The sequence below is a fragment of the Poromitra crassiceps genome, assembly GCF_964638095.1.
Source record: "Poromitra crassiceps genome assembly, chromosome: 2".
Lineage (NCBI taxonomy): Eukaryota > Metazoa > Chordata > Actinopteri > Beryciformes > Melamphaidae > Poromitra > Poromitra crassiceps.
In genome coordinates this window covers 42,630,880-42,658,001 of record NC_139624.1, presented here as the reverse complement: position 1 = coordinate 42,658,001, position 27,122 = coordinate 42,630,880, and the positions used below count along the sequence as shown (strand labels likewise).

Genomic DNA, 27,122 nt, shown 5'->3' with positions numbered 1-27,122 from the left:
ATGTTGGCTATGGGGAAGCTAGCGGATGCTGCAACCAAACAATGGGTGTGTTTGGTGGGAGAGGAAGAGAGAGAGACAGACAGAGAGAAATAGATCTGCCAATTAGCTTTTCCCTCAGTAAAGGTTATTCGTTAGTAGGGCTGGCACGGATCAGAAAACCCACGGATCGGATCGCGTGACGGATTTTGAGCCACGGATCACGGATTTTTCGGATCAGCATAAAAAGAAAATATAGGCTATATCAGATTTTTTCTCTCAAAATTCGATTTTCGATTTGATTTTTTATACTATTATACTTCTCTAACCATTTGTTGTCCTGCACAGCTCAAAAAATATTTTTTTCTCATGACACAATTTATGCTTTTACTCTGAAGGCAGAACAACCCAACTTCCTGTTTTAGGTGGCACTGCGCCTAACTTCCTGGCTGTTGCTTGCTAACGTAGTCACTTGACACGGGTAGCCTACAGACCAGACCAGGTGAGTCTGGAAACATAACGTCCATGGCAACATTTCACCGTCCGGTGATAATGTGTTCGTGAAAGGTGTGCGTGTGTGTGTGTGTGTGTGTGTGTGTGTGTGTTGTGGCTCTCGTTATCTTGTGTAGCCCGCAACACGCTGCTCGCATTCCTGTGTTTTTTCTGAGGTGTTGAAATAAGTTTGTTGTCTTTAGTAGCCACTAGCCACAGCCTTCAGAGAGACTTTACAGTGGCGACAAGGGATGAGGAAGCTCACTTGTGCATGCCATGATGATGCCTGTCTGTGTCTGGCTGCGCTGCAGGCGTTCTCATACACTAACGTTAAACGTTAAATGAAACGAAAGGGGGGGGGGGGGGGGTCCGCGGACCATTGACGTTCCGAACCGCGTTCCGAACCGTGGGGGCTGATCCGTACGGGTCACGGATTATCCGTGATCCGTGCCAGCCCTATTCGTTAGACAGCCCCAGAGATGTGTTGGGACTTGGGAATACACAGGGTTTAGAACAGGGGTGTCAGACTCATATTAGGTAGAGGGCCGGATTTGTTCAACTGAGACCTCATGGGGGCCGGATTTTTTTTTTTACTAAAATCAATTCGACTCATTTACCCATTTACTTCACAAAAGAAATACTGCTCTTTCCATTTCTCTTGAAACTGCCTGCATTCCGTGTCAACCTTTCTCTTTTTCGACAGCATCTTGTTGATTCCTTTGTTTTTTGGTAGGTAGCCGAATGCGCGATTCAATTCCAGCGTGGCATCATGGCGGCTTTGTTTACACCTGATGACCTACTGACATACTTCCTTGTAGTGCAGGTTAATTAACTTATGAATGAACTCTTAGCTTGCTTATTAGCCACACGTAGTTCATGATAATGGGGTGCGAATTTAATCATAATAATATATATATATTTTTTTTGTTTGTTTTTTTAATATTCCAAAACATCTCGCGGGCCGGATGAAACCTGCCCGCGGGCCGGATCCGGCCCGCGGGCCGTATCTCTGACATCCCTGGTTTAGAAGAAGCTTGGCAGCAAGTTTTAGCAGCCATTTGGTGTGTTAACTGTTAGGCATGATCAAATCCATCTCCATCTATGTTTTCTGCTTCCTGTGTACCGTGGTGCTTTCTGCTTCCTGTGTACCATGGTGTTTTCAGCTTCCTGTGTACCGTGGTGTTTTCAGCTTCCTGTGTACCATGGTGTTTTCTGCATCCTGTGTACCGTGGTGTTTTCAGCTTCCTGTGTACCGTGGTGTTTTCAGCTTCCTGTGTACCGTGGTGTTTTCAGCTTCCTGTGTACCGTGGTGTTTTCAGCTTCCTGTGTACCGTGGTGTTTTCTGCTTCCTGTGTACCGTGGTGTTTTCAGCTTCCTGTGTACCGTGGTGTTTTCTGCTTCCTGTGTACCGTGGTGTTTTCAGCTTCCTGTGTACCATGGTGTTTTCAGCTTCCTGTGTACCATGGTGTTTTCAGCTTCCTCTGTACCGTGGTGTTTTCAGCTTCCTGTGTACCGTGGTGTTTTCAGCTTCCTCTGTACCGTGGTGTTTTCAGCTTCCTGTGTACCGTGATGTTTTCAGCTTCCTGTGTACCGTGATGTTTTCAGCTTCCTGTGTACCATGGTGTTTTCAGCTTCCTGTGTACCGTGGTGTTTTCTGCTTCCTGTGTACCGTGGTGTTTTCAGCTTCCTGTGTACCGTGATGTTTTCTGCTTCCTGTGTACCGTGGTGTTTTCTGCTTCCTGTGTACCGTGATGTTTTCAGCTTCCTGTGTACCGTGGTGTTTTCAGCTTCCTCTGTACCGTGATGTTTTCAGCTTCCTGTGTACCATGGTGTTTTCAGCTTCCTGTGTACCGTGGTGTTTTCTGCTTCCTGTGTACCGTGGTGTTTTCAGCTTCCTGTGTACCGTGATGTTTTCTGCTTCCTGTGTACCGTGGTGTTTTCAGCTTCCTGTGTACCGTGATGAGAGACAGGAAACATGTGACTCAGAGCGTGCTGTTTCTGAATTAATGTACGATCAGGTCAAGAAACTCTGAGAAAAAAGAAGTAGGTCCCGCCCACGCGGTTTGATTGACAGGCGATCTCTGGGAAGAGCAGGGCAGAAACAATACAACAATGAGCACATAGAGCCAAATATGTCAGTAAACTGTCAACTCAGGTCTGAAATGGATAACAGAAAGACTTTGCTATTGAATGACATTTTGCTATGACTCCCACCATGTTGGTTGTTCCTCGTGGAGCTCTGCTGCTCGGAACGTTCAGAGTGTGCTCTGCCACTCCAAGTGTCGCACTCTGAATAACCCAACGCTGTATTCCAACAGCGGTCTAGTTTGTGCCGGAGTGCACTATGGGCGCTCGGGTGCAGGACTCCTCTGCATATCACCGTTTAGCCTCTAGAGTTTTCTTATTGACTCTAGGACTTCTCTAAATATCTAGGACAAGGTGGTTGCCTGTACCCAGTGGCACAGATGACTTTACTGTCGCCATTGCACTTCAGGGATGGAGGGGTCGATGTTTGTGTGTGTTTGTGGAGGAAGAGAGGGAAGGAGCTAGAGTGACTGTTTATGCACAGACTTGCATCTGAACACACACACACACACACACACACACACACACACAAATTGTATGGTACGCCTACTAGCGATATAGTGTGATTTAAGCGATACGGAGGGAAGGAAGAGGGTAGCAGGGAGGAGAGAAAGTGGAAAAGGCGAGAAAAAAACAAGGAAGAGAAAGACGATTTCAGCAGTGAGGGAATATTACCCATATCTCAGCCAAAAGCAGAGATTGAGATAATGTCACACCAATTAATGTGAAGATATTGCAATATTAGCACCACTCATACCAAATTGACACTGGTATCACAGAGTAAATGTGAGATATCCCAACATCCTTGCCAAATATGATGACCAACATTCATTTTGACAATGTTAGTTCTCCAAATATGGTTTCCAATCTGTCTGGCTGTCACGCATGACAGGCATGTTGACAGTCTAGTTAAGCACTCAGCAAACTGACAGCTGACAGACAGGCATTGGGGGAGGCAACTTATCCACAACATTGCTGTAACATTTTCTGGCATGTTGGCTCAGTGCTGATGAACCCCTGCTTTTCTCAGCGGGGTCAAAGTGATGATGGAGGAAAACAAATCTGCATTAGCCTGTCAGATTTACTGTCAGAATAACAACAACAATAAGACACACAACCTGAAACTCATGCTGAATGGAAGAAATAATGTTTGCCAATAATTACTAGAATTTGTTTTAAATAGCTTGGGGTAGCAAATGGCCAAAAGTTTAGTCAATCACAGTAAAGTATTTAAAAATAGACTTCGACTTGCCAGAGAAGTCAAGTGTTCTTTCCATATCTGTAAAAGTTTTCAAATACTGTAATGAACATGTAGATTTATGCTAGGGCGCTCAACATTTTTGATAAGTGTCAAAAATAAAAGAGTTGCACACCGTTTTAAATTTATACTTCAGCCACAGATTTCAGTCGTCGCCACGGTAACAGGAGCCGGCCCCTCCCACCCCCTCCTCTCAACAACAGCGTCTCTCCCCTCGGCTTCAATGACTCCGAGGAGGAACGGTTTGTTAACGGCTGTATTATTTTCGCCTTCCTCTATCAAGTCAAGTCGAGTTTATTTCTATAGCCCTAATTCACAAGCATGTCTCAGAGGGCTTCACAAAGAACATGTCTAGCTAAATCTAGCGGACACAACAATAACAATTACAGTAATAATAATAATAACATGGTTGAACAATCTCATGATAGAGAGAGACAGTGGGAAGGGGAGAAAGGGGGGAGAAAGTGGGGGAGGAGAGAGCAGGGAAGGGAGGAGGTGGAGAGGGAGAGAGGTAGGAAGAGAGCAGGGGAAGGGGGAAGAGGAGAGAGAGCAGAACAGATAGGATATACTGGGGCTGGGCGATACGGTCACGAATAGTCACAGGGGTCAAGTCAAATGTAGCAATCAAGTGATGTATTATAGTTAGCAGGCAATATGAGCAACTGAATAGACAACAATTAGTCTGACATGTATCGCCCAGCCGTAGGGCATACAGCAGCTACTCAATCCACCTAGCCAGCCTTAGGGCATACAGCAGCTACTCAATCCACCTAGCCAGCCTTAGGGCATACAGCAGCTACTCAATCCACCTAGCCAGCCTTAGGGCATACAGCAGCTACTCAATCCACCTAGCCAGCCTTAGGGCATACAGCAGCTACTCAATCCACCTAGCCAGCCTTAGGGCATACAGCAGCTACTCAATCCACCTGGCCAGCCTTAGGGCATACAGCAGCTACTCAATCCACCTAGCCAGCCTTAGGGCAAACAGCAGCTACTCAATCCACCTAGCCAGCCTTAGGGCATACAGCAGCTACTCAATCCACCTAGCCAGCCTTAGGGCAAACAGCAGCTACTCAATCCACCTAGCCAGCCTTAGGGCATACAGCAGCTACTCAATCCACCTAGCCAGCCTTAGGGCATACAGCAGCTACTCAATCCACCTAGCCAGCCTTAGGGCATACAGCAGCTACTCAATCCACCTAGCCAGCCTTAGGGCATACAGCAGCTACTCAATCCACCTAGCCAGCCTTAGGGCATACAGCAGCTACTCAATCCACCTGGCCAGCCTTAGGGCATACAGCAGCTACTCAATCCACCTAGCCAGCCTTAGGGCATACAGCAGCTACTCAATCCACCTAGCCAGCCTTAGGGCATACAGCAGCTACTCATCCACCTGGCCAGCCTTAGGGCAAACAGCAGCTACTCAATCCACCTAGCCAGCCTTAGGGCATACAGCAGCTACTCAATCCACCTAGCCAGCCTTAGGGCAAACAGCAGCTACTCAATCCACCTAGCCAGCCTTAGGGCATACAGCAGCTACTCAATCCACCTAGCCAGCCTTAGGGCATACAGCAGCTACTCAATCCACCTAGCCAGCCTTAGGGCATACAGCAGCTACTCAATCCACCTAGCCAGCCTTAGGGCATACAGCAGCTACTCAATCCACCTGGCCAGCCGTAGGGCATACAGCAGCTACTCAATCCACCTAGCCAGCCTTAGGGCATACAGCAGCTACTCAATCCACCTAGCCAGCCTTAGGGCATACAGCAGCTACTCAATCCACCTGGCCAGCCTTAGGGCAAACAGCAGCTACTCAATCCACCTAGCCAGCCTTAGGGCATACAGCAGCTACTCAATCCACCTAGCCAGCCTTAGGGCATACAGCAGCTACTCAATCCACCTAGCCAGCCTTAGGGCATACAGCAGCTACTCAATCCACCTAGCCAGCCTTAGGGCATACAGCAGCTACTCAATCCACCTAGCCAGCCTTAGGGCATACAGCAGCTACTCAATCCACCTAGCCAGCCTTAGGGCATACAGCAGCTACTCAATCCACCTAGCCAGCCTTAGGGCATACAGCAGCTACTCAATCCACCTAGCCAGCCTTAGGGCATACAGCAGCTACTCAATCCACCTAGCCAGCCTTAGGGCATACAGCAGCTACTCAATCCACCTAGCCAGCCTTAGGGCATACAGCAGCTACTCAATCCACCTGGCCAGCCGTAGGGCATACAGCAGCTACTCAATCCACCTAGCCAGCCTTAGGGCATACAGCAGCTACTCAATCCACCTAGCCAGCCTTAGGGCATACAGCAGCTACTCAATCCACCTAGCCAGCCTTAGGGCATACAGCAGCTACTCAATCCACCTGGCCAGCCGTAGGGCATACAGCAGCTACTCAATCCACCTAGCCAGCCTTAGGGCATACAGCAGCTACTCAATCCACCTAGCCAGCCTTAGGGCATACAGCAGCTACTCAATCCACCTAGCCAGCCTTAGGGCATACAGCAGCTACTCAATCCACCTAGCCAGCCGTAGGGCATACAGCAGCTACTCAATCCACCTGGCCAGCCTTAGGGCATACAGCAGCTACTCAATCCACCTGGCCAGCCTTAGGGCATACAGCAGCTACTCAATCCACCTGGCCAGCCTTAGGGCATACAGCAGCTACTCAATCCACCTAGCCAGCCTTAGGGCATACAGCAGCTACTCAATCCACCTAGCCAGCCATAGGGCATACAGCAGCTACTCAATCCACCTAGCCAGCCTTAGGGCATACAGCAGCTACTCAATCCACCTGGCCAGCCTTAGGGCAAACAGCAGCTACTCAATCCACCTGGCCATCCTGCTGCAGTGGCCGGGGCAGTAGCAGCCAAGGCCGAGGTAGCAGTGGCACACTAGAACCGGCAGCAGAGCTCAAATAACTATAAAAACATCTTGCCCGACTCCTAAATGCAAAAAATAACCACAGGCCCTCATATCTGTATCTCCCCACATCGGCTTTGACAGACAACGGCTCACTCCTCTTTTCAGAGAATCGCTGCTGGCTGGGCAGGCTGGCTGTCAGACAGCGCTATACTGACGGAACTCTCTCTAGCCAATCAAAGTGCATGACTAAATATGATGCTGTCCGCTACATAACAACATCTCCAGATAGGACACCAAAGAAAAGTGTGGAGAGACACTTTTCTGTCGCTAAATACGTCACATCTGTCGAGAGACAGTTTCAAAAGTGTCCAACCATGAATTGGGCTTAATGCACATAAACAATATTCACATGATAGTACACTATGCTCCCGCTATGGGAATGTTCTGTCTTCTGTGAGACTCAACTCTGACTGACAGAGTATGTCAGTCAATGTCAGTGGTAAAAAGTGGAAAGAAGCGGGGCTGATATGAGCCAAAGCCTATACTGTACCTGCAGAGTGAGACAGCATTAGCATAAGTGGTGCATCCCAGCGGGAGAGAGCAGAAGCAGGAGTTTGATAGGCCAAGACAGCCTGGTTGACAGGCCAGGCTTACAGCTTACTGACAGGGAGGCAGGGCTGTTTGTAGGGGGGAAATCTGAGGCGAGGCATCCTAGTGGGCTCTAATAATGCATAGGGGTATGTAGGGGCACGCACGCACATGCACCCACACACACACACACACACACACACACACACACACATAAGCGCACGCTAGGGCATTCACAGACTAGTCGACTAGTAAAACCACTAGTCGACACTGTGCTTAGTAGTCGACTAGTCATTTTTTTTTCTTTAAGAAAGAACATGAGGTATTTACACGACATACATGGACTATCATATCCCATATCCCATATCCCATATCCCCCACAAAGAACATCAAAACACAACAAAACAAAACAAGAAAACTGCATAAGATACATAATAATCCAAGAACAAACAAGACTATTGGACAAACAACCAAACAAAAACAATGCACTCAAAGTAAATACATAGATCTTGCCCTGTTGGCAGCTAGGAAATGCATAGCTTTAAATTGGAAAGCATCCAATCCCCCAGCTGTAGTTCACTGTTGGAATGAACTCTCAAGCTACCATACGTTGGATAACATTTACTACAAGAGCAAAGGCAGATTCTTAAAGCTTTTGCACACCAAGTCCGTATTTTCGTCCGAAATTGACACACGGGGGAAAAAAGAATACGACCTCATTTGTGTCAATCATCATTGACACACCGAGTCCGACAATTACGTCCGTCATTTAAGTTTTCGGACGAGGTTCGATTTTCTGCGTTTTTCGCATCAGTCAATAGATTTTTGCGAGCTGGGACCCGTCTGTGTTTTCAGATGACGGATTAAAAAACACGCATACGAAAACAACGGACTGTGTGTGCAAAGACCTTTAGACATCCCCAAAATATGGCAACCACATACAGAGTTTGACTTTAAGAACTTTTGACCCCAGTGTCATTAGGCTTATCAGGATAGGAGCTGAATGCATTGTTTTTGTTTGGTTGTTTGTCCAATAGTCTTGTTTGTTCTTGGATTATTGTGTATTTTATGCAGTTTTCTTGTTTTGTTTTGTTTTGTTTTGATGTTCTTAGTGGGGGATATGGGATATGATAGTCCATGTATGTCGTGTAAATACGTGATGTTCTTTCTTAAAGATTAAAAAAAAAAAAACCTTTAGGGACAACTAGTCGACTAGTAAAATTCACTAGTTGTGAATGCCCTAGCGCACACGCACACACAAACATACATGTCAGTGAGTATATACATGTACTGTAGATGTCAGATGCACAAAGTGGGTATAAAGGCACTTGCACTCCCATTTTCTCCCCAATTGTACTTGGCCAATTCCTCCTGTTGTTGCTCAATCCCGAGAGAGCCGTAGACTAACACATGCTTCCTCCGATACATGTGCTCTGACTGAGTTTCACCGGAAGGACGTACATCACGCTATTCCCCCCAGTTCCCCTCCCCCATGAAGAGGCACCCCAACTGACCAGGGAAGGCGCTAGTGCAGCGACCAGGACTCAAACCCCACCAGCTACCCATCCGCAGACACGGCCAATTGTGTCTGAAGGAACGTCTGACCAAGCCGGATGTACCGCTACCAGGTATCGAACCCGGGTCTCCACGGTTGTAGGCGAGTGCTTTTACCTCTACACTACCCAGATGCCCCATGCATGGTCGAACTTTGTCAAGGAGCTTTGTGTGTCTCTTTGTCTCTCTCTCTGTGTGTCTGTCTCTGTCTCTCTCTCTGTGTCTGTCTCTCTCTCTTTGTCTCTCTCTGTCTCTCTCTCTCTGTGTCTGTCTGTCTGTCTCTCTCTCTCTCTCTCTCTCTCTCTGTGTGTGTGTCTGTCTCTGTCTGTCTCTCTGTCTCTCTCTCTTTGTTTCTCTCTCTGTCTCTCTCTCCGTCTCCCACACACGCACATAGTCACACAAGTGCACCATCTACGCCTGTTGATTTCCTCCCCTGTACTATTGTTTGCTTTTCTCCTTTTCCCCTGGTGTTCTCCCTAACAGCTCCTCTCACCCATCTATAGAGTAAATACAGGCAAAGCTGACCAAGAAGAGGAGAGAGAGAGTAGAGAGAGAGAGAGAGAGTAGAGAGAGAGAGAGAGAGAGGGCGAGAGAGAGAGAGAGAGAGAGAGAGTAGAGAGAGAGAGAGAGAGAGACAGAGAGAGAGAGCACTTGCCATCCTGCTCGCTCTGGGATCAGTGAGGTGATTTCAAGGTTGATTGGAAACAACAAACTATCTGAGAGAACACTTAGAACTGCTGCTGCATGCTACCCTTCCCCTCAACACCCTTTCTTCCACCCCCAAGTGTGTGTGTGTGTATGTGTGTGTGTGTGTGTGTGTGTGTGTGTGTGTGTGTGTGCGTGTGTGCGTGTGTGTGCGCGCGGCCGCATGTGCGTCAGTTGTGTATTCTAAACAGGGTTGGGTAGGTTACTTTTAAATAGGAATCCCTTAAAGTTACTTGTTACTTGTTAAAGATTGTACTTAGTAACGTAATCCGATTACCACTATTTAAAAGTAAAGTAGGGATTACTTTCAGTTACTTTTGGATTACTTTTTTTTTTTTTTATCCAGGAATGTCCCATTGGGATACAAGATCTCTTCTTCCAGGGAGTCCTGGTCAAGAGTCCTGGCTAAAACCCTTATTTAACTTTAGCATGTTTTACCATTGATAACCAGATAAGAATGTTTATACCAACATGAAGTTAAGGAGAATACAACAAGAGTTATTTTTAAGACCACTTTAATTTACGTTATGGGTATTTTTCATGATGTGGAGTGGAAGACGCAGCTTGTTGCTTTAATCTTGAAACACGACGTCTATTTAAGCAATATAGCATGAGAGCCAGTGTGTTGTGGCAAATATATCCCGCTGATCAGATAACTGCTGAGCAGCGGGATATATGCCACAACACACGCTGCTCGAGTGCTATAATGCTTTTATAAAACGGTTTCCAAGTATGATAATATAATAATAATAATAATACTATAAGTCCGACTGGCATGTCATTCTGATAGAGTCAGTTGAAACACTACTGTAAGGCGGGACCGCAAGAACGTGCGGGTGATTTGATTGGATCGTTCTGGAGACTGAAGTTGACATTGGCCAATCCTGGCGCTTGCTGAGAAGCTGAGAGCTTTCTGGAAAGCCCGGCACGCAGCTCGAGCGCAGCGCTGCATTCTCAGCGCTTGCTGAGAAGCTGAGAGCTTTCTGCAAAGCCCGACACCAACTAACGTTACGGGGTTAAATGCGGGGTTAAATGCGGGGTTAACAGCCTTTTTTTTGCAAAGAAGACATTAGCCCGCGTCTATTCTTCAAAACATAATTTTCTGCGAAGTATTAGTAAAGTTATAAGCGAAGATCGATTCACAAGGATCTGACAGCTGTCTCTGCCATTTGTTTTTTCTACATTGTCATTTGAGGTAACCAAAGCCTTTTAGTAAGAGAGTTGCCATGGCAACTCAATAACCCATGGCCATGGGTTATTGGAGTGGGTTACTGGATTTATACAATGGCTGTGAACCAATCAGATTGCTTGATTTGAGAGAGCCGTTTTATAATTAAGCAATATATCACGAGAGCAAGTGTGTTGTGGTGAATATATCCCGCTGATAAGCTGTTATCCCACGAGGCCTGCGGCCTCGTGGGATAACAGCTTATCAGCGGGATATATTCCACAACACCACGCAGCTCGAGTGCTATATTGCTTTTATAAAACGGTTTCCAAGTATAATAATATAATAATAATAATACTATAAGTCCGACTGGCATTTTATTCTGATAGAGTCAGTTGAAACACTAGGCGGGACCTCTAGCAAGAAGATAGACGTGCGGGTGATTTGATTGGATCGTTCTGGAGACTGAAGTCGACATTGGCCAATCCTGGCGCTTGCTGAGAGCTTTTGCAAAGCCCCACACCAGAGCCATATGCCGACACCAAGTAACGTTACGTCTTATTTAGAAATGCGGGGTTAAGAGTGAGGGCGCGCGAGAGAGGGGTTAAGACATTAGCCCGCGTCTATTCTTGTACAAAACATGATTTTCTGCGAAGTATTAGTAAAGTTATAAGCGAAGATCGATTCACAAGGATCTGAAAGCTGTCTCCGCCATTTTGTTTTTGAGGTACTTTTAGTAAGAGAGTTGCGCCATCATGCGTCCATAATGACTCATTGTACAAGACTTGGAGGACTAGTGACCCTCCATACAGCAGATCAGGAGAAAGCTGTTTGGCTCGAGCGCAGCGCTGCCTTTTAGTAAGAGAGTTGCCATGGCAACCAATAACCCATGGCCATGGGTTATTGAACTCGGTTACTGGAATTATACAATGGCTGTGAACCAATCAGATTGCTTGATTTGAGAGAGCCGTTTTATAATTTTCCTTTTACCGCGACGCATGTCTCTAGCGTGTCTCTACACAAATAGACACAAAAATACATTAAAATGATATTTTACAGGGGCAGCCACAGCTAATCAAGGCTCGTTTTGATTTGAGACGGGAGGATGATGAGCTGAGCTCACAGCTGCAGTTCTCCTGCCCTCTGAAAACCACATACAGTAGGCTACAACGTGGCTTCGTTCCTCCCCTCCCCACCACACACACACAGACACACACACAAATCAATACTGCCTCGATTACGAAGTGAGCCCAAGCGATCTTCAGTTAAAATCATCATTGTATTGTTTATAGCAAATTTAATAAAAGGTAAACTCTATAGGAAGACAGTTGGCAGACAGACAGACAGCAGCGCGCAGCAGCCACGCTGCCTGTGTGGATGCCGCGGGCGTGCCAGCCGCAGCCAGCACGCCACGCACGCGCACTAGGTAGGTACACGCAAGATGTGTGTCCCGGCCGTAAGTGAAAGTAAAAACCTCTCGCCCGATGCAGACTAGAGCAGCGTTTGTCAGCACGGGTGTCTGGCGAGAAATTCAATGCAGATTTTCCACTGCCTGGCAGCTCGTTCAGCTGACAGCCCCACACACAAGCGCCTTCCACATGGAAGACGCTTGATCTGTCTAAACACTGAGCGAACGTAAAAGTGAAATGCTTGTTATATTTCCATGACGTGAATGCACTCGTGGGAGGAGGCATGCCTCTGTCATCATGAATGCTGCCTGCAGCTGCTGCTGTTGCTCCGCCTCGCTCGTCCTCATCACAGTCAGTCACCAGCACACAGGCTACACCGTTTTTTGTTGTTATTTTGTAAAATTAATGAAGAGGCAAGGGCGAATGTAACCCCGCCTGTAACGCCGTTACTATACCCCCGTTACTGTAATCTAGATTACACATCTTAAAATGTACTGTGACAGATTACAGTTACCGTTTTTTTGTAATCAGATTACGTAACGGCGTTACATGTAATCCGTTACTCCCCAACCCTGATTCTAAATGCTCCTTGTGTATTGGCAATTTTGGCACGTTACCTTAAAGATACACTGTGTAATGACCCTGCTCCACTACAGTCATCAGCCGTCAGCCATCGAAGGAACCACTGAGATAAAATAATCTGGAGAAGACTCCACCTCCTCCCAGTATTCTTTTTGATGCCAAAACTAGTGTATCAGATTCTGCGCAGTGTGAGGTCCCTGCCCCTCTGAACTCGTTTTTATCCAGCTGCTCCAGTGCGTAGTGTATTTATATACAGTCAATGCTCTCTAGCTCTGTAAATATGCCACTATAAATTATATTAATTTTTGTCTCGCCAAAAGTAACCATGTAGATTCCCACTATGAGGTCAGTTTATCAATATGACGCCTGTATGGAAATCTGATTTTTGTTGTCGGAGATCAGGAGAAACCGGGGGGGAGGGGACGGGTTCATCTCAGCTCCTAGCCGCCATACTCTGAGATGCCGACCTGGGCATACGAGGGAAATTATCCGATGAACTGATCTGTGTTGATTAGCTCATGCTGTACCCCAAATAAAACCTCCAGTGTCTGTTTGTGACTCCAATGGCTAGTTAGCTAATGGCTGGTTGTGTGCTAAAACTTGTGTGACTGGGCCCCATCTTATACCCGGGAGTGGTTGTAACGTTATGAAACACAATTCTTGGCCTACGCAGGCAGTTGGACAACCTGGTAACTTCTGAAAAGTATTGCGTTATTCCAGCTAATGTTATCGTAAACAGTAACGTTATTCCGACCGTGAGGCTAGCGCTGCAAGCTAACAGAGCTTGTTTTACTGCATTGCTATGAATAAGCAGCTAGCTTAGCCGATAACGTTAGCTGGAGTAATAAAACATTTTCTGAACTGACCACTTCAGTCCCAAACCAACGTTACTTCCTCGCGCACCTTTCTCGAAACGATGTCCTTTATTGCGGTGAATGCGTCCCATGATCATCACACATCAAGCATATCAACCACTGGTCCTGTATGGGTAAATACGATATATCTGAGGAGTAGGGATGCAACGATTATAAATTTTGATGTACGATTATAGTCTGAGAAAAAACCACGATTATCACGGTTTCACGATTATTGTTATGGACGTATAAAAATCACATGAGCATTCTCTAAATAGAGGTTTTATTGTATTTCCCCCACAATCTTAACAGTTGCTGCCTTCCGGAATACTAATGCACGATATGGATTTTTACAGCCGATAGTATAGGCCTACGCTAACCGATAAATATTCTCCTGGCCAATAACCGATACGTTAAACATACTATTGTTACTTTTTTCACATTTTTGTATTTAAAAAAATAAGTTCTTAACCTGTATTTTATGCACACCTGGGATTAAAAAAAGAAGAAAGGGCAGATGTAGTGAGCAAAGATGGATGATTTAATATTCCATGGCTCTGACCTAATCAAATCTAACTGACATCACTATTGTAACGAAGTGGGTATTCGTCCAAGGAACTGGAGACTTGAAGTTGGTACAGGCTCTTTATTCTTGTCTTCACAATACACGCTCCTAGCAGCTAGCTTCGCTGCTAGCTCTAAACCACCCGGTCAGCTCGCCCACCCTGGCCTGACTGGCTTCCGCCCCGGCCGCAGGTCACATATATCCCCTTCCCCCTAGGAACACACCCACACACATCAGTTCCTAGCTGCGATCCAGACACTTAGGTTGCACATCACATTACAGGTAATACCTGGATTACCCGAACACGTTACATACTCCTCACCCAACATTAGCTCGACGCCCACGTCGACACCCACAACCCACACATATCCCCCTGTACCAAAACACACCAACACAACATTTTTCCCATCACCACATCAAATTATAATTCCCCAACAACCAGTCTTTTCTTTTCAGCACCCCCGTCATAATGTCCAGTTTTCATTAGGTACTCCGTAATGTCTAGTTTTCCATTAGGTACCCCCATAATGTCTAGTTTCCCATTAGGCACCCCATAATGTCTAGTTTTTCATTATTTCCTTCTTTTTCACACATTTCAATTCAAACACAAGCCCCCCACATTTTCCTTAGCTTTTCTTTTAAACCCCATTTCCATCCCCCCTTTTCCCAGCTTCACCAATTCCCCTGAAGCACTCTTTTCGGTCCCCCCTTTTTGTTTGTTCCAGTAGCAAATGCACGAACGAGCACCGGATCGACATCCTCGTCCTCCGGTCTCCACTCGCGCCCGTCGACTCTCCAGCTGACCCTGGCGTCGTCCTCCCGGCCTCGCACTCGCTCGTTTTTCCGTCCCCCTCCTCCAGGGTTGAGGACAGCAGAGCGAACACCACCGGCGTCGATCTTCCCCTCGGCTCTCCGCAGTGCAACGTTAGGGGGTGTATAGCGGTTAGGCTGGGCCGGTTCCCCCGGCGGTAACCCCTCTCGCTCACTCGGAGACACGAGCGTCGCTCTCCCGACTGTAACAACGCTGCAGACGATGTCGTTCTCTTCTCCCCGGCTGCTCACGCTCTTCCCAGCCTGCGTCTCACCTCCGGCCTCCACACTCTCAGTGCAGTCCCTGGCCAAGTGCTCCGGTGACTGGCAAATCCAGCAGAGTCTCACCTGTCTGCCGCCTGCACGTCTCTCTTCTCCCGCTGTCCCCCGATCTCCGACAGCCTTTGGACACTCTCTGGCTAGATGTCCAATCTCGCTACATGTCCAGCAGGCTCCCTGCTGTCCATGTCGTTGTCCCGCATACCCGGTCCGTCTCCCGGAACCGCATCGGCACCACCTCGCCACGTGGCCCGGCTCTCTGCAGGTCCAACACAGTCTCTTTCGTGGCTCTTCCGGCCGCTCTCCCCGCTGCATTACCTCCGCGCTCATCAAGTCCACCCGCTGCATGACTTCTCGCAGCGCCCGCATCACCTCCACTGCCCAGGCAGGAGTCTCTTGCACCAGCCGTCCGACCTCTCTCAACACACGGGCCTCCATGCCCGCCAGCATCGAGCTGATCCCCGCCGTCAGCTCTCCTTTCCTCCCGTTCACCGATGGCCATTCTCCGGAGATACTTGATTCTCCGCGCACCATCGCACGTGGTTTTAGCAGCTAGCAGTTAGCAGTTAGCACCCCTGGTAGCTAACTTACTAGCGCCAGTTTCTAGAGCCAAAAAGCCGCACCACCCGTCTCTTTTGCCGTTCCTTCTCACCCTCTCCCCTCTCGGCCGAATCAGAGGCGTTACCGCTTTACTGTCTGGCACCAATGTAGCGTATCAGTGATACGCCAAGGAACGGAGAGTTATAGTTGGTACAGGCTCTTTATTCTTGTCTTCACAATACACGCTCCTAGCAGCTAGCTTCGCTGCTAGCTCTAAACCACCCGGTCAGCTCGCCCACCCTGGCCTGACTGGCTTCCGCCCCGGCCGCAGGTCACATATATCCCCTTCCCCCTAGGAACACACCCACACACATCAGTTCCTAGCTGCGATCCAGACACTTAGGTTGCACATCACATTACAGGTAATACCTGGATTACCCGAACACGTTACACTATTGTGAACATAAAACAAACAACATTTCTGATATAATATATATATATATATAATACAAAAAATATTTTATTATTATTTTATAGAAGCGAAAGCCTATAGCTGCTTAGTCTGCAGAAAAAAACACAAAAGGCATAGTAACTTAGACTCTTATTGGCATGTTACTGGCAACTAAATGTGCCGTCTGAAATGAATTTTGCATTGGGGTCAGTTCTATTGAAGTGATGATGGGGCAGGCATGGAAAGCCTCACTATAAGCCATCATGTGTCGTTTCACTTTTTACTGGAAAATGCTCCCTCTGGATTAAAGAAAGGACACTCTGTGGTGTTGACTGGTGTTTGTTATGTAAATGTGCGCATTTGTTTTCCTTGTCTCAGTCAGATCATGACTGCCAAGCAGCTAGCTACGTTAGCTTCACGTTATTAGGCCTACATGTAACGTTAGCGGGTTGCTTTTGGAGTTGACACAAACCCTTGATGTTTCTTTTCGTGTAAAGCATGCGGTTCTCTATGGTTTAGGCCAGCGCTGGGAGCATGAAGTGCTTTAAATGCGGGGATGTTTGGTCACAACGAGCTTGAGGAACTATGTACGCTAGGCTATGGCCAGCTAGCTAACATTAGCCACAACAGCTAACGTTAACGTCAATGACTGTATGTTAACGCTAAACAAATCCGCTGCCTCTTCCCCACGTTTGGTTTAACGTAACACCAGCTCAGACTTTCCCCTAATCTCAGAAACCTTGCGGGACATGTATTGCAACATTTATGTTGGGCATCCATGGCTAGGCTACAGACTGGCTACTACTGGGAGACATGGCAGCTGCCTGTGTTTGGTGCCTCCGCTAAATAGTCCGTGCGGAAACGAAGCGAGAGAGACAGGTTCCTCTCCTTCCAGCGCCGTCTGCGCCGCATGGGAGTTTAAACTGACGGACTGTTGTGAAACAAAACACTCGGTGTAGCGGAGCCTCTGCGGTTATATAACCGTGACGTTTTAAATCGCGGTTAATAGTCAAACCGGTTAACCCCTGCATCCCTACTGAGGAGCACCCTAAAGCTTCTGGCATACTCTTTGCGCCCAGCCCAGCGCATAGGGCGCGCGGCGATTATGACGTCATCGCACGGGGCGTGTCGGGGGGCGAGGCCTGAGTGCAGCGCGGCGCATCCATGGAGATTTTTCTATCAGCGCGTCGGCTTTTGCTGCCTGTGCCTGTGAGATCTCCATGGTAGGCTATCAGCGGATATCTGCTGTGATTGAGTCCTCACCATCGTAAAGTCACCTTTAAAGCATGATGTTCGATTATAACGAACTAGTTGTGTGGCTTAGCCTTCCCAAATGTTGAGGGTCGTTTTTTAGAATTTAATATATAGAATTGGGAACGTTACATTCAATTTCATTCAGACTGCCTGGCACTGATCGCCGCCATTTCTGGAGCACTCACTATGTTCTGTTTTGGCCCGCGCAGAGTGCGCGCGCCCTCCGTGGAGCCCCGCCTCCAGCTCGTGCACGAAGAGTATGCCAGAAGCTTAACGCAGCATGAGGGGACCAGCCAGTGACTGCTTGAGACTGGCTGCCACAGCTGTCAATCATCCCTTTTTATATCGTCAAATAACTAAAAACAAACTGATCAGAAATATGACCACTTGGACAGGCATTAGCGTGATAAGAATTATCTAATGATAGAAACCACCTTTGGAAAAAATTATCTGACTGTACTTTGATTGTTTAGTTTGGCTCATTTCCCCATCCACTAACATGGCGGAGGCGGGCCTGTCTGTCTGTCTGTCTGTCTTTCTGTCTCCCTTCCTTCCTGTCTGTCTGTCTGTCTGCCTGCCTGTCTGTCTGTCTGTCTGTCTGTCTGTCTGTCTCCCTTCCTTCCTGTCTGTCTGTCTGTCTGTCTGTCTGTGTGTCTGTCTGCCTGCCTGCCTGCCTGCCTGTCTGTCTGTCTGTCTGTCTGTCTGTGTCTGTCTGTCTGTCTGTATAGATGGAGAGTCATTTCATTCTGAGCGATGTACTCAGGAGTAGCAGTCCCACAAAGCAGAGGTGAGTTTGCATGCAGCTGTCGCCTCACGTGTAGAAAGCCCTTTTGAATGACATGGCACTATACAGTACTGTGTGTGTGTGTGTGTGTGTGTGTGTGTGTGTGTGTGTGTGTGTGTGTGTGTGTGTGTGTGTGTGCGCGTGCATGTGTGTGTGTGCGTGTGTGCATGTGTGTGCATGTGCGTGTGCGTGTGTGCATGTGTGTGCATGTGCGTGTGTGCATGTGCATGTGTGAGAGGCACTAATTAGTTTTAGCTCCTTTAATTTAATTTAGCAACATCATTTCTATGAACGACAACATTGTTAAGAGCTTTTGTTCTGCTAAGAAGCTCAAGTGGAGCCGAGATGAGACTGAAGGACGAATGGAGATCTCAGAAGATCACAGGGTGCAGACTTTGCACAGGTTACAATTGTTAGGGCTGAGGAGCCGAGTGTGTGTGTGTGTGTGTGTGTGTGTGTGTCTGTGTGTGTGTGTGTGTGTGTGTGTGTGTGTGTGTGTGTGTGTGTGTGTGTGTGTGTGTGTGTGTGTGTGTGTGTGTGTCCTACAGGGACAGACTTAATGCATTGTTAATTCGCTGTCACACTATCTCTCAGGAAGATGACCCCACTCAGCCTTTTTTCAACTTTCTCTTTCCCCGTCCTTTCTCTACACACACACACACACACACACACACACACACACACACACACACACACACACACACACACACACACACACACACACACACGCACACACACGCACACGTTGTTTCTCTCTCTCTAGCCCATCTAAATTGGATGAAGCCATGTCTGCTAGCTATTTCTCCTCTGAGGTTTGGAAGACCTCTGAGGTTTGGAAGATGGCTGTACAAAACACTTTTGAAGCTGGCAAAGCACAGCTGGCATGCTAGTGATGCTATTAGTCTCTATGCTTGTTAGTAGACTCTTAGGATTTCACAATCTGTTGACTACAGGGACTGTCAAATAGATAAAAGTTGACATGGCTGACAAAAGGAATATGATCCAAAAAATACTTCGATTCATATAAATACAAGAAACTTGAAAGATGGGAATCTGTCAATGGAGATGTAGCTGATGTGTTTGTTTCCAGTTTCTTTCCACTTAGTCGGGCCCTGCTGTGTATCTCTGTGGACATGATCTGAAACAGAGTCTGTTCCCTGTCTCCCCGGGTGTTAAGCCGTGGACACACTGACCCGTCAGAAAACAGACAGAATTACTAATGGATTGATTCCTGTGAATTGGGTAGTTTTGAAATGTCAACTGATTTGTGGTGAGGAATCCCTCTGTCAAATAAAAAGTTCAACTGGGTTGAACTTTCTGTCCGTCAAAACAGACGTAAATCTGACAGACCTGCTGGGACAACAGACAGCTGTCATTGAAAAAGAATTGAAATGAACAGAGAGCGACAGACAGATCAGTGTGGCTTTAGGGGGAGCTAGCAGGTAGGACATCTTCCATCAGGCTGAGGATTAGGCCTGCTCATGGTCTGCCTGCAGCACTATTGACCTCACTTGACTCAAATAAATGAAAGGAGGAAGTAGAGGGAACAGGACACACACACACACACACACACACACACACACACACACACACACACAGAGTTGTGAGGCATGTTACCACGCTGGGGAGTTTCCCTGGTGACCATCGAAGCATAACGTTGGTAGAGGCCCTGTGTGCCTGTTTAGTTGTCCAGAGAGCTGAATGTTTTATAATTATCCTCAAGAGACCAGACAACTGACCTGCAGGAAACAAACACAACTGGCATGTTTGTGTGGTGAATATATGCATGTGGGCAGTCTGTATGAATGTACTATGTATACTGTATGTATGTATGCATGCTTCTGTTCCATCTGTATCCACTACAGTCCTACAAAAGCAGACTGCTCTGCAGATTGTCTTCTAGTATAAGTCACAGATTTGCAACAGCCTCTCCAGAGTTTTGTTTCTCCATCAATACACCTAATTGAAGAAAACAGAGGGACATGTATGGGAGGAACATGCAGGAAGGGAGAAAGTCATTTGAAATCCCCACTCCCACCATATGTTGCTCCTATAAACTGCCTTGAGTGTAGTGTGCGACACATTGGCTGAACACAGCATACTGGGTATTGTCAAATGAGTCACTGCAGTTTTAAGCAGTGAATACTATTTATTAATCTTGATATTTAGACCTTTAGATATTGACCCATTGCTTTAGTGTCAAATTGATTTCTTTAGTAGGCTATAAGAAATGTTATGTCTAAAAGGTACAACTGGTCAAAACACTGGTGTTTCCTGTAGTGATACGGCAGCAAAACGTGGACTGTGTGGAAAGAGGAAAGGAAAAAGATAGATGCGTTTGAGCTGTGGTGCTGGTGACAGGTCCTGAAAATACCATGGACAGCAAGACAGACCAACAAGGCAGTGATTGAACAAATAAAACCAGAAATGTCTCATGGAAGCGAGCATCCAGAAGCAGAAAAGTGGATATGTTGGATATTATGAGATTAGCAGGTAGGATGGAGAAAGATATTGGTGAAGAAAGAGTGAAGGAAGTCGAGGTAGAGGAAGACCAAAATCAAGATGGATTTGACACCATAAAAGAAGTGACAGGAGAGGACCTGGGAAGACTGGAACATCTTACACAGGAGAGATACACTTAGAGGACAGGAATCTATAGAGTCACCAAGGGTCGCAAGCATAAAGAAGATGTCTAAAAGGTGCTTCCTATAATACAGGTTGGTGACCAAAATGTGCTGTGGACCACCTGGCAAGCGTAATGATCATTGAGTGTAGGTGCAGGTCAGGCCTAAATTCACAATTTTGTTCAATGGCTGAATATGTGAATGTTAAAGACACTTAGAGAAAGCCAGAGACCAAGTCAACCACTGAAATAGGCGAGCTAGAGTGAGCTGGTTCTAGTTGGTCAAATCCTGTGCGTCCAAACACAACAGAGCTTCATTGTTTATTGGGATCTTTCAACGGAGCAGAGAACAACAGAGAGCAGACAAACAGGAGCGATTAAAGCAGGGGCCTGAAGTCCCGCCCGCTCTGCGGTGGAGGCGCCACTCAGGGGGGTTTCAGTTACACCACCACCCCGTTAAGAATTCACAAGCCAGGCGGCCGAGAGAGAGAGAGACAGACAGAGAGACACAGAGAGAGAGAGAGAGAGAGAGAGAGACAGACAGAGAGACACAGAGAGAGAGAGAGAGAGAGAGAGACAGACAGAGAGACACAGAGAGAGAGAGAGAGAGAGAGAGACAGACAGAGAGACACAGAGAGAGAGAGAGAGAGAGAGAGACAGACAGAGAGACACAGAGAGAGAGAGAGAGAGAGAGAGAGAGAGAGAGAGAGGTGAGCTGGAGGCTGGGAAAGGTAAACCCAGGGTCAATCAATCAGACTGGCTTCTGTACGTGCATTTTCGTGTGTGTGTGTGTGTGTGTGTGTGTGTGTGTGTGTGTGTGTGTGTGTGTGTGTGTGTGTGTGTGTGTGTGTGTGTGTGTGTGTGTGTGTGTGTGTATTTTGGGGAGAAATGTCCAAGTGTCCAAATGATGGAAGGTTCACTATCTATATGAACACTTACATTATATTGTTGCCATGCTTTATGAAAAATATAATTGTTGCTATGTTAACACTTGTGGTTACCAGGGGACTAGTTTGTGATCTGTCTTGCTTCTTCCTCCTCCCTTGTATTATTTTATTGAACACACACACACACACACACACACACACACACACACACACACACACACACACACACACACACACACACACACACGTAATCTCCGTTTCTGCCCTTGTGAAGGTCACCTAGACACCTGAGATTGCCTAAAGTTGCAAATAACTGTCATTTTGGTTATTTTCTCTCTTCATGTTCTATTCTCTATTCTTGTTTTGTCGGCTTGACAATACTGTAATTCTCCAGCACATACTGTACATGCACCCACGCACACACAAATTCCAGTGATCGATGTTACCTAAAAATTGAGGTTGTCATTGGAAATAGGGGCAGAATGGCTGCTCTTGTGCCCTTGTTGTTTACATCACCCATTCCTTTTTGTCTCAAATTAAATGTTGTGTCAAACCTTTTTAAAGTTGAATATAGGAATAACATAGGAATATATGACTTGCTGGAATGCAGCCTAGGTTTGCTATTGATTTTCAATGTACTGTATAGAGAGGGAAGCACTAGTAGCCACACTGTAACGTGTAACCTCTCCAGACTCTTAGTTTGTGTGTGTGTGTGTGTGTATATTGTGTGTGTGTGTGTGTGTATTAGGGCTGCAGCTATCCATTATTTTACAGTAGTAATCAAGTACTCTACCGATTAATCGAGTAAGTGGATCAGATGAGGCGGTTGCGGTCCAGGCTGAAAACACATTGTAACATTAGCAGTTGCAAACTCCAGAGGTGAAAACACAACCGAGTAGAAAAAGTTGAATAAAATGGAAAAACAGATGACATCAGCAGCAGCCAGACCCTGTGCTGGGATCCCGTGGTAGCTACCCCAAAGCCGAAGATGACAGAATCAAATGTTTTCTTTTGTCCTAACAGTCCACAACCCAAATATAATCATATGACTAAAGAAACCAGAAAATACTCACATTTACACTTGGGTATTTTTTGTAAAAAATTTGTCTTAAACGATGATCAATTATGAAAAATAGTTGACAATTAATTTTCTGTCGATCGAATAATTGATTCATCGATTAATAATTCCAGCTCTTGTGCATGTGTGTGTCTCTCTCTCCTTCTGTCTCTCACTCTCACTCTCCCTGTCTCTCTCTTTCTTTCTGAGTGAGTGACTTTGACTCTGACCTCTGGTATGTGACCCATACCCCATCAGTGTGTGTCCTCTGTCTGCTAATGCACTCTGTACCCTGGAGACCGGACACGCACGCACGCATGCACACACACACACACACACACACACACTAGTGCTGCACGATTTGGGGTAAAGGTGCGATTAGCGATTATGGTGGACAATATTGCGATTGCGATTGTGATTGCGATATAATAAACAAGAGGTATCTAGGGATGTGCCGGCATGAGTTTTTGACGGTATGATAACCTTGGACAAAAATACCACGGTTTCACGTATCACAGACTAAAATACATGAAATATGTTACAATTTAAAATATATTAAAACTAATTAAATAAAACAATTTGAAATAAAATTATCTTTACAAAAAAATAAAACATTTTGAGACATTTGCCTGTCCCAAACATGTAAAAAAAGAAACACCAGAAAAATAGAAACTGCACTGTGTTACAGCACATAGAAGATGGCTCAGACTGGCAAAGTTAGTTACATGTCTGTCGAGTAGTACAATGATACACCCCGTTTATTTATTTTGTAGCGACAGATGGCCTTAAATGCCACACTCACGTGACCCTTCTTGAGAGAGAGGTAACGTGCATATTTCTGCATACTTTATCGAGGGACCATGAAGGCGTCATGTGACAGGCTAATGCTAGTTGAAGCCTGGAGGTGCTGCTGCTGGCAGCTGCGAGAGTGTTTTGCTATCAACCTTGTTAATCTCGCTATATTCTTCATCACAGCAGGTCATTACCCACTGTGCACTTAATTGTGCACTAGTTCTGCATAAACACCTGCAGCTCTCTCCTTATTTTACTGACGTTCTCAGTAATCACACGGCTGTTTACATGCGTTTCTGAACGGCAAGCTAGTTATTAGCATAGCTAGCTGTTAGCGATCATGGATGTTCTCTCTCTCCCTCTCGGTAAGATGTAACTTTGCTGCGCATAACATTACTTATTTGCGGGAGTGCATGGGAGAAGCCTCCCGCTAGTGTTGATGCCCAGTGTGATGGCAGAGAAACGTGTGTTTGCTGCGTCGCGTGTAACGTTAGAGGACACACACACACTCAAAAAGACGTGAAAAAATAATAATAATCGCACACTTTTGCGGTTATGTAATCGCACGTGCTGACATCGCGATTGCGATTAGATTAATCGTGCAGCACTAACACACACACACACACACACACACACACACGCACACGTGCACACACACGCACACACACACACACACACACACACACACACACCACTTTTCCTTCTTCCCTCACTGTCACCAAAAACTCTTCATTTCCGGCTGCTCTCTCCTAGCAGTGTGTCATTATCAGTTTTCTTTCTTTCTGTTGAACTTCCAAGTCTCTCTGCTTCCTTTCCTCTCTCCCTCTGTCATCTCTCCATCCGTCTCTCCCTTCTACTCTCCATGTCTCCCTCTGTCTGTCTCGCCCTCTGGGTTTCAATGTGTTGGTTCCACTGCGATTTCTCTGTCACACTCCTGCTGCTTCTCTGCCCTCGCCATGTCCTCTCACTGCCAGCAGGGATTGAAGGCGCTAAATGTACTCAGTCACACACACTACTCGGTCACACATGCACGCTCTCTCACACACACACACACACACACACACACACGCGCACACACACACACACACACACACACACACACACACACACACACACACACACATGCACACACACACACACACACACAGTACCCCAGGGCTAGCAGCACCAGCACAAGAAACCAATTTTCAATTTACAGTGGAGTGGGAAATATCCATGCCCCCAGCAAGCACTATCTCCCACTCCAATCTAGAGGGACAGGGGCTTGACAGCAATCTGTGTGTGTGTGTGTGTGTGTGTGTGTGTGTGTGTGTGTGTGTGTGTGTGTGTGTGTGTGTGTGTGTGTGTGTGTGTGTGTGTGTGAGTGAGAGGGAGGAGAGAGCGAGAAAACTGAGTGATGCAGAGATAGAGAGAGTTTGAGGATAATGAGTTTAATCTGAATAGTTTCCCACAGTCAGGATGCCCTGGTGGCTCAGTCAGGATGTCCTGGTGGCTCAGTCAGGATGTCCTGGTGGCTCAGTCAGGATGTCCTGGTGGCTCAGCGGTTTAAGGTACAGACCATGTAACCACAATGTTCAACCTTTGTCGCATGTCATCCCCCTCTCTCTCCCAGGCTTTCCGGATTCTCTCCACATCAAACTATTTACAGTAAGAAAGGACCCCCAAAAAGAGAAAAAGTTTCCCACAATCACAGTATAGCTACTGTATCAATCCCCCATGTCAACTCCTGCAGTTTGGAGCGGCGCCCATCAGAACCCTGGCAGTGCTCATCGGTATCTGTGCTCTCAGTGGGCTCTGGTTTCAGGGCCGGTAAACAATGCCAGTGGCTCGGTTTGGTAATGGATCTAAGGGGGGGGCGCTGGCACAAGGCCGAGCCCCAGGAAAGCTATCTGAGGCTGGCTTGGGCTCGCTACAGGAGTCCCTGAGTGCTCCAGGGCTGCAGGGGATGGAGTGCTGGGCATGGGCCCAGGCGTCAGGGAGGTAGTGGAGGATAACCACCCAAACACTGGCCCTCGTCTGGATGACTATAATGTGTGGGAGGCTCAGAGAATCAATGGTCAGTGGGAAGGGAGTGGAGAGATCGAGTGTATCGGTGTGTGGAGAGTGAAAGAGAGAGAGTGTATCAGCGTGTGGAGAGTGTGTATGTGTGTGTGTGTGTGTGTGTGTGTGTGTGTGTGTGTGTGTGTGTGTGTGTGTGTGTGTGTGTGTGTGCACGCGTGTGTGTGTGTGCGTGTGCATGCGTGTGTGTGTGTGTCTCTGGTAATCAGTACTTACATGTTGTGCAGGACACACCAGCCACAGTGGGGGTCTCCTGATCCAAGACATTCACTGCAGGTTGAATACTGACCACAGGCCTCCACCGGCACCCTCGACAACTACACAGAGACAAACACAGAGTTACAAAGAGTGGAGACACATGTCCCTTGAGCATGGCACTAAAGTCATTTCACACTGGCATTCACATTTGAGTTTGTGATGAAGAGAATGAGGGAGAGGAGAAATACTGATATTAAAGAGAGGATGAGAGAACAACAGTAACGACAACAACAATGATGGAGCATGTGCATGTGTCTGTATGTGTTTCAGAGGGTGTGTGTGTGTGTGTGTGTGTGTGTGTGTGTGTGTGTGTGTGTGTGTGTGTGTGTGTGTGTAGGAGAGACACACACACACACACACACACACACACACGCACACACACAGGGAATCTATGTTAATATATACCATAGTATGGATCCAGGGCCTCTCCCTAAGCTCAGAATACAATACTGTACAGAAACTGCTCTTCCACAATGACTCATTATACACACAGAACACTCCTCGGGTTAGACAATGAATTGCCTTATACAATGTAATGCCTTATACAATGTAATGCCTTATACAAGCTCTCCAAAGGAGGTAGAATGGATATTTATTTAAATGTGGCAGGGTGTATAAAAGGTTGGATGATGGTCGACTTGTGTTCTTCCATGTTACATCTATGGGACGTCCTACTCCACCAAGAAACCATAGCTTTCCTTCAGAATTGGCAAAAGAAAAAAGAAAAAGGAATAAGCAAAGCAAAGCACTTAGTAAACTTAGAAAGAGTTTGATAGGTTATATAAACAAGTCTTGACCTATTTAAAGGGATACGCCAACTTTTTGGGAGTTTCGTACATTTGCCATATCGCCCATAAATAACCCAGATACACAATACCTTTACCGTCACTCTCTGTACAGTATACAGTGAGCTACAGTCATCCAGTTAGTTATTATTGGAGGAAACGGTACAGCTGTTCAAAGTCACCAAAAACACACATTTCTAACCAGGGCCGCGGGAAGTACGGGTGCTGCAGGTGCTGCAGCACCTCCTAGTGGCGAGATGATTTTTCCCCTCATTTTTTTTTTTTTTTACAAATGTAATTAAAAATATTTTGCAGTGCACTATGTTCCTTTCTTGTTTGGGAATGTTTCGGGAAATTATTGCATTATTGATATACTGAAAATGTAGCCTATTTAAATAGAATTATCAACAATAACAATCAAGGAAGTTACATGCTTGTAG

At 46.5% G+C, this 27,122-nt stretch overlaps 1 protein-coding gene across 2 annotated transcripts in view; it reads right to left on the bottom strand.

Annotated features, from left to right (window-relative positions):
• plxna4 (plexin A4) overlaps window positions 1–27,122 on the bottom strand; it is a gene marked incomplete at both ends in the record, with an annotated part of 489,925 nt that overhangs the window by 173,386 nt on the left and 289,417 nt on the right. For both annotated transcript variants that reach the window (XM_083659977.1, XM_083659976.1), the window contains one exon: window positions 25,856–25,956. In XM_083659977.1, the coding sequence (XP_083516103.1) occupies window positions 25,856–25,956 (101 nt within the window). The remainder of the gene's footprint in view (window positions 1–25,855; window positions 25,957–27,122) is intronic.